The sequence below is a fragment of the Eulemur rufifrons genome, chromosome 1, assembly GCF_041146395.1.
Source record: "Eulemur rufifrons isolate Redbay chromosome 1, OSU_ERuf_1, whole genome shotgun sequence".
NCBI classification, from domain to species: Eukaryota; Metazoa; Chordata; class Mammalia; order Primates; family Lemuridae; genus Eulemur; species Eulemur rufifrons.
Window position 1 is genome coordinate 51260541 of NC_090983.1, and position 16814 is coordinate 51277354.

The 16814-nt window shown below is 32.2% G+C and overlaps 1 protein-coding gene across 3 annotated transcripts in view; it reads right to left on the minus strand.

Annotated features, from left to right (window-relative positions):
- The window catches only part of MTX2 (metaxin 2), a 59125-nt gene that overhangs the window by 10564 nt on the left and 31747 nt on the right, over positions 1-16814 (minus strand). For all 3 annotated transcript variants that reach the window (XM_069470490.1, XM_069470498.1, XM_069470485.1), the window contains exon 4: positions 3276-3348. In XM_069470490.1, the coding sequence (XP_069326591.1) occupies positions 3276-3348 (73 nt within the window). The remainder of the gene's footprint in view (positions 1-3275; positions 3349-16814) is intronic.

The window sequence follows — 16814 nt, forward strand, 5'->3', positions numbered from 1 at the left end:
AAAATAACAGATATGTATGTTAAATTCTATAAATTTTTAAACACTAATTACTAACCAATTTTAAAACAAAAGAAAAGGAACAAATAGATTAATTTCTAGAGTACTCACTCAGATATAATAACAGATCACAATATTCTCTTTTCAGAGCCAACACTAATAAAATATTTGTAAATAAAGGTACATTTAGCTACAATTTCCCATTTTCCCTATGTATGGCAATTTTTGGGACACCCTGTATAGCGGTAAACACTAATTTTCCAAATTACATGAATCAAGCCAGGACATTGGTTCATGACCACTGATAAATTTCAAAGAAATTTAACTGGGCTTTCTCTTCAGAGTATAAATGAAACACCTACATTGTAAATATATTTCAGAAGTCTTTTTACATTTTCTAATTTTAAATCTTTGATACTCATTAAGGTCAATATTTTAAGTACATGTGGTGTATCAATAACTGTTTTTCACTCAAAATACCAGGAATGAAAAGAATTAACAATCTTTGAAGGTATGCTACTTGGTGAGTTTTAATACAAAGTATGTTCCCAACACGTGGGAAAAAAAGAACAAGTAGTATGCTTATAAAAACTGGCTTCTCTAAATACACACCACATTAAAAGAGTAATATTTCATTTTAATAAATGCTAATACCTGATGAAATTATCAGAGATGAGAGAACAAACTACTCTTCAAATAGCAAGAAGGTCTATTCCAAATGCTAAAGAATGAAACCTGCTGTCAGACCTAGTTCAAATAGAGTTCACACTAACAGCAGGCTTCTTCCTGCTCCTTTTCCATAAATTCATTTCTCTCTGGCTCAGTCAGCCTGGGAGTAATGGATGAGGTGCACAACACCAACAAAAGCTTCATCTGCATCCATAGGATAACACTCATTACAAAGGAAAGGCAGACCTTGTGGAACACAACAACTCTATAGATGTATTTAGAAGACATTTCCCTGTTATCAATTCTGCATTCTTTCCTTCTACTGTTTTATAAATCTTGTAAAAAAAAAAAAAAAGAAAAAAAAGAAAGAAAAGAATTCATCTAGGTAAGCATTAGGCCATATTGTTTTTTAATTTGGGATAAAATCTTTGTAACTATTATATTACCAGAATTAGTGCAAGTCCTCTGAGATAAAATGATCTAAGAATGAAAACTATTTAGTGCTTAGACTAAAGGGTATTTTGAGGTGTAACACTTTTACAGCAAAGTGTATTTCTCATTTTCAATAACTAGCATCAGGTTCTTAGAAAAAGAGTTTGTATTTTATTTCTTTTCTTAAAAAATATCTTAAGTATTGTAGACTCTAAAGCAAGAAAGAAGGATGAGTAGTCAATTGAGTATTCATCTTATATATCTCTAAATATAAAGAGATATATAAAAATCAAGGCAACAAGTTAGAAGTGAATAATGTTTTCTGTCACTAGCCTGACTTAAAATGGAGCCAATGTTATATCCTTATTATTGCAGGTATCAGGCAAAAGCAGTGAGACAGTTATTCTCTGGCACCAATCAAAGGTCATAAAAGAAAACCAAGCCCTCTGTTTTTCATTTTAGGCAGAATAATCACAGAATAAAACTTTTATTTCTAAAGAAAGCAAGACCATGTTGCCAAGCAAGTTTGCAGATTCAGAGAATGTTAGAAATATAAAGGACCTTGGATGTCATCTAATTCAGCCACCTCATACTACAGATGAAGTCACCTAGGCTCAGAGAAGTGAAATTTTTCAAGGAAATAGTTAATATGTGACAAAGTACAGAAAGAGTAAAGATTTCCTAACTCTTAGCAAAGTGGTCTTCTGACTATGCCATGTTGTCTGGTTTAAAAATCTACCATGAGATCAAACAAGCAAATAAAAAAACATTTCTCTGATCACCCCAAATCATTTGATGAAAGAGAATATCAATTTTAAATACAACGAAATTTAAATATCTTAGTAGAAAGTATCATTTTCATCTACCTATAGGAGACTCCTCCTTATGAAAGAATGTATGTATGCATTGTATGTCTCTAACATATTTATGTTTGTCTTTCATAGAGTCTATAAAAAGGTGATAGATATCTACCTAAGCACTATTAAGTATAGTAATTTTAGGAAACAGGTAGATGAACTATACTGACTTCTCATTTGCTAAAGATTTTAATTTTAGTATTAGATTACTAACCTTTTTGCATGTAAATATACAAACTCTTTTTGTATGACTATGTAGAGGAAAAAGATCGACAGAATACACTATATTCCACCAGAATTCAGTGACGTTTATAAAACCTATATATAAAACCAGCATAAAAATGAGTCAATGAATGGCCTCCAAGAATCCAAAATATGTTTATGTTTATAAATCTACAAATTCTTTTATGGAAATGCTTCCCAAATATATATTCATAAATATTCAGTATGTATGAGGAGAGTGTTTTTGACAATTATTACCACCCTTAAGAACTTAAGGTGAAAAAAAAATGTTTATTACAAGTCATTCCAAAGTTATCATCACATCACAATGAAAAGATAGGTAAATGTCTCCCTAAAAAGCAATGTAACACACTTATACCAATCAGCTATATTTAATGATTTATTCAAAAAGGAGTGATTTTATTGTTATTGCTACAGCAAAACCATAATTATAATAATCCATGCCATTTATACTTTACATTTATTTGTAAGCTTTGTGGTACTATATTTTTATATTAAAAATTATTTGAATCATATTTAAAATAGTATTTTAATATACTGACATATAGAAAGATAATACTGATTATAAAGAATAGTAGAAAGGCTAAAACTTCCATAAAAAGTTTCTTCAAACTTGTTAATAAAAAGTATTAGAAAAAAGAAATAATTAGAAACCAAAACATTCAAACCTAACAGCTAATGACAAATTAATTATGCTGTAATCTTTTTCTGCCTGTATTATGGAAAGGTATAATTTAGAGAAATGTATTGAATAATGAATGGATTCATTATTAACTGATGAGGAAAGTCTTCTGTAAGTAAAACTGGGGAAATCTGAGATCATGTATTTCCTTAATATTTACTATTTAAAACAATTCCCATAACACACCAGTAACTATTGCTGACCAAAATTGAAATGAACACACATGCTGACCCGAAGATTGTCAAGTTTGCAATTGTTACCTTATAAAACCATGGAAACTTCCCCTAAAGGTAAACAAAAAAATCAGGCATTTTTCACATATAGGTACAAACTGGACTATCACTGTAATTTTATCAATCCAGAATATTAACAGAGAAGAAAAAAAACACACTTACCAGATGGAGACATATATTCTGCATTTGCCCTACAAACTACTTTGATAGGCAGGTTACACATTTGCAAAAAGGCCTGTAAATCAAGAGACATACAATAAGCCTAGTGAAAGCATATGCATATTTGAACAGAACTTTTCATTCATTTTCTAAACTTAATTAACAGTTCATACTGCAATGCTCCATTGGAAAACAATGAACCAATTTCAAGTGAACGATTTGTTGTCCAAACAAAAATAAAATGTCATTTCACTACTTAAAAATCAATGATTTAGATACCAGTAAACATATGAAACTTAAAGCATGTACATACACTTAAGGAAGAAAATATAAATTATCCATAATTATTTTCCTGTATTAGCTTATGTAAGTCAGCAATACTGTATATTGCTTTAATTTTCTTAAATTGATGACTAAAATCCAAATGTTATAAGCTATTGATTGCTTAATTCCACTACTATCTACAGGATCATCATCTTTCTCATCTTAGGGGAAAACTCAAAATGATATTTCTGCTACTTCAAAGTTCTCTCCAATAATACTCTATATTCTAACATGTAGCTTCTGTGCTCATTAATTCACTTTTTAAAGACCTAAATTACCATTATCACTATGTTTACAGTAACAAAAATTTCAAAATCAATTTAAATTTCTAAATGATAAGGGGATGGGATAAATCACTACAGTAAACTAAACTATCAAATGTTATACAGTCAACTTAAAAACTCATGCTTTTGAAGAAATTTTTAAGACAAGAAAAAAATATACACATTATAATAAGTGAAAAATACAAAATTGTATTACTATATCGTTCTAATTCATTTGTAAATATTTTTAAGACACCAGTAAACTCTATGCTAAATCCACTATTTTTTACAATACTCAAAGCTTACTCCCTTGTTCTCTTTTCTATGACTTCTTGGTGGCTTCTTTTCTACTCACAAAATTTATCTATGTTTCTAAAAAATAATTCAATTATTCAATTGGGAGCTCATAAGTTACAATGGCTCTAATTACCACATACAAATTAGAAAACAAATCTTTTATCTCTTTTGAAACTGAAGGAACTCCTAAAAATGTAAAAATAATTCAATTATTCAATTGGGAGCTCATAAGTTACAATGGCTCTAATTACCACACACAAATTAGAAAACAAATCTTTTATCTCTTTTGAAACTGAAGGAACTCCTAAAAATGTAAGGAACTACCAGTCAAATGTAAGTTGAGATAAAACTAATAAATTAACAAGGCTATTACTTATCACATAATGCCCAATAGAGATTTCTTATAGGTTTATTACAATTCCTTCCTCAGTTCTACATTAGTAATCAGTTTTAAAGACTCCTGTTAAGTAGTAAGAGTACTGAATAGTGATTAACATCTTGTACAAAGAACTCCATTTACCCAAAAGTATGTCAATTCTCTTCTTCAAACCTGTCTTCCCAGAACTCTAGTCCTCTACAGATGTTTCCCTCTAAAAAGAAATCTCACATGAGTCTGATCCCTCCCATTTACACCCTCTGATCCCTGCATTGCTTGGTAGCTTATGTGTGCATGCTCGATCTCCCTAAGTGAATGGCATCTCTCAGAAAGCCAAAAAGTAGATTTTAATTTTTTTTGTAATTCTGTCCTCCTCTCCCAAATCTTCCTCATTTTCCCACAACTAACCTAAAGTGGTGCACTACTTATATTATGTTAAAGCATTCAATGTTGTTTACCAATTGGACCAACCAAAGCTCCCCAAGAGTTTTTATTACAGCAGAGGCTATTAGTTATCCCCACAACATATGTTCACCTCTTTCCCCACAGTAGTAGAAACTATGAATTACATCTGCACACATGGCTGCCAGAAATAAAAACTCTTATTTCCCAGTCTCCCTTTACAACTGGGTGTGGCCAATGTCTAAATTCTGGTCAATGGGACTAAAAGTTCTAGGCAACTGCTTTAAAAGGAGAGGATATCTCCTCTTTTTTCCTCCCTGCTGACTATAATATAAAAAGGATGACTATAGCTAGAGCAGCCAAATCAAACCATGAAATAGAAGGTGAGTGTTGGAAATGGTAGGGCAACAGGAGTAAAAAGAAGCCTGATTTGTTCCTAATAATCATGTAGTCACCAAACCTGGATTACCCATGTTTATAAGAGAAAGAAAGAAATCATCTTTTTAAGCCACTGCAATTTAAAGTTTCTGTCACTCACAGCCAAACCTAATCCTAAATAATTCACCTACAATTACAGTTTCTAGGTTTAAACATCACCGCACCCAACCAAAAGTTGAATCCTCAGTGTCTAGGTGAAAACTAACAGTCCTCTACATACTATAATCTGTGATCCCAATTAATATTAAGAACTAATAGAGCATTACTTATTTGTAAGCAACTCCAATTGATAAAATGATCAGGCAAATGTTTTAACGTATGAAAACTAAGAACTAAGGAATGAATAAATTAAAACTATAGCCCACAAATATACTCATTCTTTGAATATAAATTTACGCTCACTATTATAGCACTAATAGCGAGCTTCTTGACTGACCTACAAAAACAGGCTAGGGTGGTGGTTCTCAAACTTCAGCATGCATCAAAACCATGTGGAAGGCTCTCTAGATAAGAATTAGAGAAAATAAATATAAACAACTCTTTCAAAAATCATGGATCAGAAGAAAAAAAGAAAGGAGTAGAAGGGTCAACTATTTTCTTTTACATATGTATCTATACTGATGGAGAAAAGTGGGGCTCATTAAAACACAGAAAGAAAAAAACAAAACTGGAGATAGGCTGAAATTACAAGAAACAGGTGGAACAGCTGATATCCAAGATCCATGAGTAGGTAAAAATGGGATGGAATAAGAATACAGGTGAAGAGATGTGTTTTTGTCAGGGAACAGGACACTTTTTTCCATGTAACGCAAGGGGTGGTGGGAAATCAGTGATGATGAGAAGCTAAGAGGGACTGAAGTCTTCAGTACAGCAAAAAGAGTTCGAAAGAATTATTTAACATATCTTCTCAAAGGCCTCGATATTCTATTGTTAATTAATTATTATACTATATAAATAGTAAATATGGTATATTTTGCTAAACTACCTGCATAGAGGTACCTATACTCATCAATATTTCAAAATGCTGTATTTCACAAAAAAAAAGGATTAAGCAGAATTGTAATGTTCTGCGATCAAACCCATGATTTTTACTTTTTTGTAAAAAAAAAAAAACTGACTTAATTTTTACCAATTTAACAACACTCAACTTACCACAGACCTCAACTGATAGCATAATTCTCATTAGCCAAAGATTAATTTTACAGTATTTATTACAATTACTCTTCATCACCGATTCAAAAGGAATTTTCTGAATTAATCTGTGGTTCACAAAGAAGTCTGATGTCACAAACACAGCATTTTCATCCAAACATTAAAAATGCAAAAACAAAACATGACCACACCTATCTTCAATAATATAAAAACTCTAAAATGAAAGGAAGCTTTGATGCAAACAGTATCTATTTTCCTTTCTCTTATAAGATAGAAGAAAACACCTGAGAGGCTCCAAAATAGTACTTTCACCTTCCACTTTCATTTTCAATACCTTATCAGCACACAAAAATACTCCAAATAACAGTCATGATACACTAACTTAAAATATATTTTATTTTCAATTGTGAAATAGCAATCCGTATATTTTATTCTCATGTAAATCCAAAGAAAAATGTAGTTCTAATTGTAAGAATGAACTTAGGATAACTTAGGTAATTCTTACTCCTCAGTTGAATACTTTATTCTAAACTAATTGAAATGAATGACAACATAAGATAATTTGAATCAAAAACTTAGCACATCCTATCAGAATAATGTTTTATAACTATGCTGTCCAATATGGTAGCCACTAGTCACATATGGCTATTTATCTTAAGTTTAAATTAAAGTTGAATAAAAGTTTTAATTCAGTTCCCCAGTCACACTAGCCACATTTCAAGTGCTCGACAGACACATGTGGCTGGGCTATGTATTTATTGGACAACACAGATACAGACCGTTTCCATCATCACATATGATTATGTCTATTGGATGTCTATCAGACAGGATGGGTCTATACCAATCGTAGTCAGTACATAAAAGAGATCTTAGCAAGAGAGGCTGACATCATCTGAAAATGATTAAAGATTGTAAAAACAACCTACATAGTAATAGTGTCCAAAGACCCTGCAAGTGATCAACTTTTGATGATGGTGATATATTAAACCCCATAACATTTCCAATTTCAGAGAGAACTAATATAGGGTTACTCACTCACTGAACAACTCCAATGGATAAAATGATCAGGCAAATGCATTAACATGTGAAAACTAAGAACTAAGGAATGAATAAATTAAAACTACAGCCAATAAATAAATTCTTTCTTTGATTATAAATTTACTGAGTATGCATATGACAGAGAATTTTTTAAACACATACACACGCACACAGAACGTAACAGCTAGTAACTGGTTTCGAAGACCCTGAAATTTAATAAGCTTGATGTAGTTTCAGCATATTTAGTAAGTTAATTGAATTCATAATGTCTAAAAATTCATTGAAGGGGTACGGTGTCAGGATATTTTTTAACTTCAAAAAAATCCAAAGGAAAAAAATAATACCAGATCATCACTCAATAACTGGTTAAACATGAAGGACTGAACTAACACATTTATCTCTGCAATCTTTCAGAAAATCTATTGAGAGAACAGTGAAGAAATAGAGAAGGTATAAACCCAGAAAGACACAAAGAATGGGAGAGGAGACAAAAGCAGACCAGAGATGTGAACCCATTTTTTTTAAAGATGGAAAGCAGACTTAGCAAGGCAGAGGAAACTGAAATCTAAGAGTGTGCAGAGAAGAAAGCCAATATATTTGCATCACAAAAACGAGGAAGATTCCAAAATTGAAGGAACCAAGTAACACAGAAGGCAGAGGTGAGGTACATGAATGAAAATAGAAGGACTGGGTGAAAGTCTATATAAGCATCAGACAACCAGCCCTCCCCCTACCTAGCGGGGAAACAGAGGTTTCTTCTTTGGAGAAACTGAATCAGAGAGGCTCCTGACTCAGGGACCCAAGAACAGCAAAGGGTCCTGGGTAAGATATCACACTGAAAAGAGGAAAGGGGTAAGAATATACATTGACTGAAGAGATCCCCAGCACCCCTCTCCCTCTCGGCTCTCAAACACAGGATACCCCTCCAGGATATCTCTGGAGAAAAAATGTACAAACAGTGATGGTTTTATTGGCGGTGAGGGTTGGGGGTAGGAATAATAACTAACAAAAATGGCAGCTGAATGTGTAAGCAATCAGTCTACAGTGATGCCCACTGTCAAAAAAGCCCCCATCAGCTTTTTAGTGCCTCACTCTGAAAAATAAATTGTTAGAGAGATTATTAAACAGTTGAGGAATGCCTCAAATATATAGAGCCAAAACAAACCACAGAAAAAGGAATTGGGAGGAAACAAAAATGCAGAGAACAGAGGATAATTGCAAAGAAAAATTGTAATGGCCAATATTTATTGAGCACTTACTATATGTCAGGTACTTGCATAAGGACTTTACCTATAAGGTAAGTATAACAAGCATCCCTATTTTAAGATGAGAAAACAGAAGTATGGAGAGTTTAAGGAATATGATCAAGGCATATAGGAAGTTAGAGAGAGAGAGAGAGAAGGAAAGAAAGGAGGGAGGGAAGAAGAAAGAAAGAAAAAATAGGAAGGAGAGAAAAAAGGAAAGAAGGATGTTGTGAGCCTGGTTCACAACTGGCAGGTAATTATCAGGTAAATAAATGAATGAACATATGAAAATTTAAACAATAAATTATCTAGTTCTAGTCATACGTGAATTTTTTAAAATGAAGCCACAAAAATTTCTGATAATAAAAGCATAGAAAAAAAGGCTGTTAAGTGAAAATTCAAAACACAATTTATATTCAACCACTGGTTGGGGTATACAAATCAATGTGACCTTTTGAGGACACTTTGTTAAGGTCTACCAAAATTCTAAATGTACATATCCTTTGACCCCAAAATTTTATTGTTACAAATATATCATATAAACATATTTATATAAAATTATACAAGATATATATTAGGATATTCACACCTAAGCCCTATTTATAACAGCAAACTAATTATAATAGCTTAATGCCCATTGGTAAGAGACTGGTTAAGTAAATTGTGAATTCATCAATGGAATATTTCTACCCTTGAAAAAAGAATGAGATTGTTCCTCAACTGGACTTCTCATACTAAATTCCAAAAGACATTTCTTATCTGGAATCTCCTATAGGGGCTACTGAATGACATAAAACAACATATACTAAATGCAGAATTGCTTTTCATGTGGCTGTTTCTTCTAAATGCCTAGAGCAAAACATTAAAACATAGCTCAGAAAGGCAAACTACTATTTACTAGGATAGAAAAAACTGTGGGATGAGCAGGTTTTCGTGGCAGGAGGGGGCTCAGGAGTCTTTAGATGGTTTTCTCTAATTGTCGCTTCTCTGTCAGACTTCTGACAGGAAATAAGTAGCAGACAACTGCTCTTTTTTCAAGGGCCTAGAGTTGCTAACTAAGGGTACAACTGTATGTTTTGAAAACCAGATAAGCTGGTTCTATTGAAAAGTTGAGAAGTCCAATCTTCAAGGCTACCCCACCTCTTTTGTTGACACAACTGACAGAACTACCTACAAGTCAGTATGTTCTTTGTCAGCACTTCATGCAGGTATGGCACTATCAAGGTGTTAAAAAATGAGAAGAACTACAGATGTTATGCTGAATAAAAATATAAACAAGGACAGTATTCATTTTTGGTCTTTTCTATGTCCTGTATCTACAGCCTACCATGTTTAAAAATTTAAAAGTCAATTTAACTTCTTTATTAAATAAGAAGCTTTAAGATGCAAAGTAGCAGCCCAGTGCAGTGGCTCATGCCTGTAGTTCCAGGTATTCAGGAGGCTGAGGTAGCAGGATCACTTGAGCCCAGCAGTTCAAAGCTGCAGTGAGCTATGATCATGCCACTGCACTCCAGCCTGGGCAACTGAACAAGATTCCATCTCTTAAAAAAAAAAAAAAAAAAAAATGTGAAAAGTAAAATAAAATAAAATTTAAAAAAATTTTAAAGTAAGCTAAGAAGCCATCCCATAATAGCAATTATCTTCTGAAAATTTACTGAGAAGTAACACATGAAGAAGCCACTGTTAGCTGGAATCCTTTAAAATCTCAGCAACTATAGTTTAATCTTCAGGACATCAAAAGTAAGTAGGCAGGTCTTAAGGTCTTATAAGTAATATAAGCAGGTAAACAGAATAACAATAAGCAAATCAACAAAACAAAACATCTCAAATATACACATCTAATTTCAAGTCTTTATACTCAAATATACTAATAATATTCCAGAAAGAAATGTGAGAAAAAAATCAGTGAAATTAAATTTAAAGCCAAAAAGTCACTCATTTCTTTTACAGAAAACAACAAATATGATGGTTTCTGACAGGAGTAAGGAAACAGAATCTACAACATTTAAAACCTTAAATTATCAAGAATGTTTTGCTTTAATTATATTAAGTTTTTTAAAAAAAAGGCAATAGTCTGTTCAGAAAATGATGACAAGGGTGCAACCTGGTTGCATGGAAACATAGTCAATAGCAGGCCTGCCTTGGTTGGTACCTTTGCACAAGGATGCTGTTGCCTCATTGAGATCTCTGTCCTTACCATCACTTAAAACAATTCTTACTTTCTGTTGCTGAGTCATAAACTCTACCACTCATGACTGGGCAACCATCAGCACAACCTACTCCTTAAATCCCACTGGCTGAGTACCCTAGCAGAATCTAATGGATCTTAACAGAGTACGGATTTAACAAGTTAGCTAAGGGCAAGATTAGTGTGAACATACATTTGAAAAAATGGAATCCTCTGCATCAGTCTTAAGAATCAGTATAGAATAAGGAGCTAATAGAGCAGAAAGAAGCCTCCCAGTGAGAGATCTCTGGGTAGAAACTTGGTGACTGTTAGCTTTAGAAAGTTCCTTTACCTCATAGCTTTCTCATTTCTAAAATGAAGACAATTTATTAGGCAGATTAAGGTGCTACATTTAAAACACTGTAAATATCATCTGATACCATCTGAATAATATATTCAATAAATATATGATTATAAATATTGTAGTAATAGTAATAATAAATACTCATTTGTCCATCCATAAAGGAAGAAAGACTATTTTAACTTTGGTGACTTCAAAAGAAAGTTAGCTTCACTTATTTTATTACCTTTTGATGCCTCCTTACGAGAAAAACATAATTATATATCACAATTTAATTGTATTTATTTTTATAAAATTAAAACAGCAAAATTGTGCACTAAGATAAAAATCTCTAGATAAGCTGGGCACGGTGGTAACAGCCTATATATAGTCCCAGCTACTCTGAAGACTGAGGCAAGAGGATTGCTTGAGCTCAGGAGTTCGAGACCAGCCTGGGTAATATAGCAAGATCCTATCTCTTAAAAGGAAAAAAAAAATTAAAAAATCTCTAAATAGATACTAAAAAAATAACGGAACATAACCAAAAGCACTTGTAAACAGTGACTATATGATTTATGTTATAAATACATATAATTACATAAAATCTTTTCTAACAAAGCAAAAAACAAGTGAATAAAGATAACTTGATATTGACATAAATGTTTACCTTGTAATTTTTCAAAGTCATACACACTGATAAAACTGATAAGTGAACTGACAAAAGACCTCCCCCTCCAGATATAAGCTCCTTTAGTATATACAGACCATGTCTATCTCATTCAATTACTTTAGTCCTCAGCATACAATAGGCTCTTGATAAACATTTCCTCAATGAACAAGCCACAGATATTCATAATAATACAAACATACCTAAGTCCACAGAAAAATAATAAGCTACAATAAAGATTAGCATTTTGTTATTTTACAGGTCCAGAGCGCATTGTTTTAAAAAGTCAGAGTAACTCCTGTTAAATTTAGAGAGATTTTTAAAAATCAATAGTTACAAATATCAACAAATAGATATTGCTTTAGAAAACAGTAACAGGAATTCAACTTGAAGAAAAATAATTGCCTATGCAGAAATCAGAAACCACAATTCAATAAGTACAAAAAGCTTTAAATAGAGTAAATTTGTTACTAAAAATATGACATGTTTACTTGAGAGCACACATGAAGACACATCACATCAGAGAATGGCACCTTCCTTAATACAACTCTCACCTGAAAACTACTCTTGGACTATCTGACTCATTTTAGATAAATTAACATTTGACAGCTATAGAAAAAAATCAGCTTCCCTCTGAAAGCAACAAAAAAGACAACCAGAATAGAAAAAGATATAAGCTTTCCCTGTTAGAATTACATATAAATAAAATAAAGTTATAGGGTCAAAAATAAGCAAAAAGTTATAAAATAGGCAAGGGTACAGAAAGAATAATACTTGTAACCCAAGCCTAACATAATAACAGTTACATAGCTGGTACTCAATTAGGGAGTAAAGAAAAAAAATTTCTTTTTTTCTGGGCTCCTATAATAAATGTTTTAAAGTACTGTTATTTACCCACAAAAATATTCCCAACTAAGAAAAATAACAAAAAAATAAATAAAATTCTTAGGATAAGCTAAATAGTGGGTGACAGAGACACAGAATATATTCATTTCATTTTAACCAACTAACAATAACTCAATGTTGAATCTTTGCCAATAAGCAGTACCAACTATCTTCTTTCCTCGTCTTTATTCTAAAAACATTTGTCTTACAAGTTAAACAAATAGCAATACTCTCTTTAACTGCACCTAAGCAATAAAATCAGCATTGTTTGCCAATAAAAATACAATTCAAAATTTTAAAGAACTATCCTCAATAAGTCTTTAAAAGATTGGATGCTTTGCACTGATTAATCAATATCATGGAATTCAAGGGGTTATGAACAACTTCTAAATTTATGTGAGCCACATTAACAAAGTTATTCAAATTCCAGATAGGTAACAATCCATTTTCAGTCCAAACATGTAAAGCTATCCTCAGACAGCAGACCTCAGGTTTTTCTTCTTTAGGACAAAGCTTCTATTCATTTCATAATTAAATTTGAAATATTTTATGTAAGAATTCACTAAGGACTATTCTCAAGCATGCAATGCCATTTTCAGGGCACAAAATAAAAATGGTTCTGAATTTTAATTCATATCCTGTTTCAGCAGGACACAAAGGAAAATGTGTGACAACTGAAGAATTATTTTCCACCTTACTGAAGAGGCATGTTTTAAAATTAAAAACCATGAACAAATCTATCTACAAAATAATTCATTTTTATATCAAACAGCTGCAGACCCTGTAATTGAAATAATGTATCTAAGGTTACAAATGAAAAGTGTTAGGTATCATTCTTGAAGTGACAGATTAAGTTCCTAATCTAGTTACGGTAATAGCCATATTTGTAGTTTAACATAAATTAAGACCTTAATTATATTTGTGACTATTTTAAACAAAATAACAAATTCCTTTGTACCTGTGAATGTAATTTATAGCAAAGCCAGGTTCATTTTCCAAACCAATCTATTTCACACTGCGGAAATACTCTGGTATAATGGTATAATGTAATTCTTGTTGTAGAATGTTCAAAGAGTAGATTCACTAAAAGCACAGAAGAGGTTTGAAGATAAATGAAGATGCTATTCATTCAAGGGTAATTTCATCTTAGAACTATATGAAGGATGTTTCACTCACACATGGTAGTGTATGGCCTCAAATTTAAGTGTATTTTCAGCTCAAATATAATGCTGCTAGATCGATTATGTTGATATTGTATATCTAATAATGGAGAATTCTAGCCTTTTTCTGTTTAAAAATAGGCTGCTGTTTTTTCATCTTACTACTGTCTTTATTGTTCTGTTTAACAGCAACAAATTTTAAAATCCTGCCTGCTATTTACTTTTTAAACAAGAAAAGTATGCAGTTGATGTTCTAACTTGCAATCTCTCAGAACTATAACAGTGTGAATTTTTGCTAAGTTAAACACATATATATATTAGTAAACCATTACCCTTTATAACCATTTTCCATTATTTTACTAATTACTAAAAATGACAACTCTAATAGCCACCTAATTCTATTGTGAATATACTTCATTTCCACGAATTCTACAAGACTAATTTAAATGTTTTATATACACCATAACATTTATGTGCTGAGGGACCAATATTAATACTGAGATTTTTTTCAATCTGCTACATTCTGTTTGCAATTTAAGTTCACAGTTATCTTTATAAAGATCACATTTTACATATTTAAATAATTCCAGGTATTATAAACATAAATCACCACAATCCTTTAATATTTCTGGCACATGAATTATAAGACAATCAATCTGAAGAATTTAAACTCAGCAATATCAAACAAACATCTGCAGCCTCCATTTTGCTTGTTTTAGAATACTAAAAAGGATTTTACAAGTCCCCTTATCTAATAAATGTTCACTGAATTCTCCTTACCCCTTAGCTTTCCTTTCCTTCTCCTAACCCTGACAGTGAATATGGAAGCCTCATTTTGCAGAGGACGATCAAAGTGAGAGGAATATATAAACTTGAAAACCCTAAAATTTTACACTTTATGAAACTTTACACTGAGGAAAGAGATCACAGATGACACAAACAAATGGAAAAACATGTCATGCTCATGGATAGGTAGAATTAACATTGTTAAAATGTCCATACTACCCAAAGTGATTTACAGATTCAATGCAATCCCCATCAAAATACCAATGTCATATTTCACAGATCTAGAAAAAATAATTCTATGTTTTGTTTGGAACCACAAAAGAGCCCAAATAGCCAAAGCAATCTTAAGCAAAAAGAACAAATCTGGAGGCATCACATTATCAGACTTCAAACTATATTACAAGGTTATAGTAACCAAAGCAGCATGGTACTGGCACAAAAATAGAGATACAGAGTAACAGAACAGAACAGAGAACCCAGATATAAAACTATCCACATACCTTCAGCTGATCTTTGACAAAGCAGACAAGAATATACACTGGGGAAAAGAAGCCCTATTTAATAAATGGTGCTGGGAAAATTGGAGAGACACATGCAGAAGAATAAAACAGGATCCATCTCTCTCACCACTCACAAACATTAATTCAAGATGGATAAAAGACTTAAATGTAAAGCATGAAACCATAAGAATGCTAGACGAAAATGTTGGAAAAACTCTTTTACATATTGGTCTAGGCAAAGAATTTATGAAAAAGATCCCAATGGCAATCACAGCAACAACAAAAATAAATAAATGGGACTTTATTAAATTAAAAAGCTTCTGCACAGCTAAGGATATAATTAATCAACAAAACAAATAGACAACCCACAGAATGCAAGAAAATATTCGCAAGCTATACATCCGATAAAGGGGTGATAACCAGAATCTACAAGCAACTCAAGCAAATCAGTAAGGAAAAAACAACCCTGTTAAAAAGTGAGCAAAAGACATGAACAAAAGCTTCTCAAAAGAAAACAAATGACCAATAAACATACGAAAAAATGCTCATCACTAATTATCAAGGAAATGAAAATTAAAACCACAATGAGATATCACCTTACCCCAGTTAGAGTGGCTTTTATTAAAAAATCCAAAAACAAAAGATGCTGGTGTGGATACAGAGAAAGGAACGCTGATACATTGTTGGTAGGACTGCAAATTAGTACCTCTTTGGAAAAAGTATGGAGATTCCTCAAAGAACTAAAAGTAGACCTACCATTTGATCCAGCAATCCCACTACTGGGTATTTACTCAAAGGCAAAGAAGTCATTTTATCAAAAAAACATACCTGCATGAGAATATTTATTACAGCACAATTCACAATTGCAAAGATATGGAATCAACCCAAGTGCCAATCAATTCATGAGTGGATTAACAAAATGTGGTATATGTATACCACAGAATACTACTCCACCATGAAGAAGGATGAATTAAGGAGTTTTGCAACAATTTGGATAGAACTATCCTAAGTGAAGTACCTAAAGAATGGAAAAGCAAATACCACGTGTACTTGCTATTAAATTGGAACTAACCAATGAGCACACATGTGGACAGTGGGAAGTAAAACTCAGTGGAAATCAAGCACGGGGGAGGGGGCAGGAGGGGATGGGTGAAAACCTACCTAACAGGTACAATGAACACTATCTGGGTGATGGGCACACTTATAACCCTGACTCAAGCATAACAAAATTGATACATGTAACCAAAAACATTTGTACCCCATAATATTTTGAAGTAAGAAAAAGTTATATCAATTTTTTAAATATTTTCATAAAATATTATTCTATTAATTCTTTATTAAAATATATCCACTGGTATCATCCTACTTGTACTTACATCATGTTTAAATGAACACTTTAAAACTGCATACAACCCTGAACAACTTGTTTAAAGCAAAAATGTGCCCAACCAAACTGAAAATTCAAAATCATTTCCTCTAAAATTCTACAGGTAAGCTGTCTAC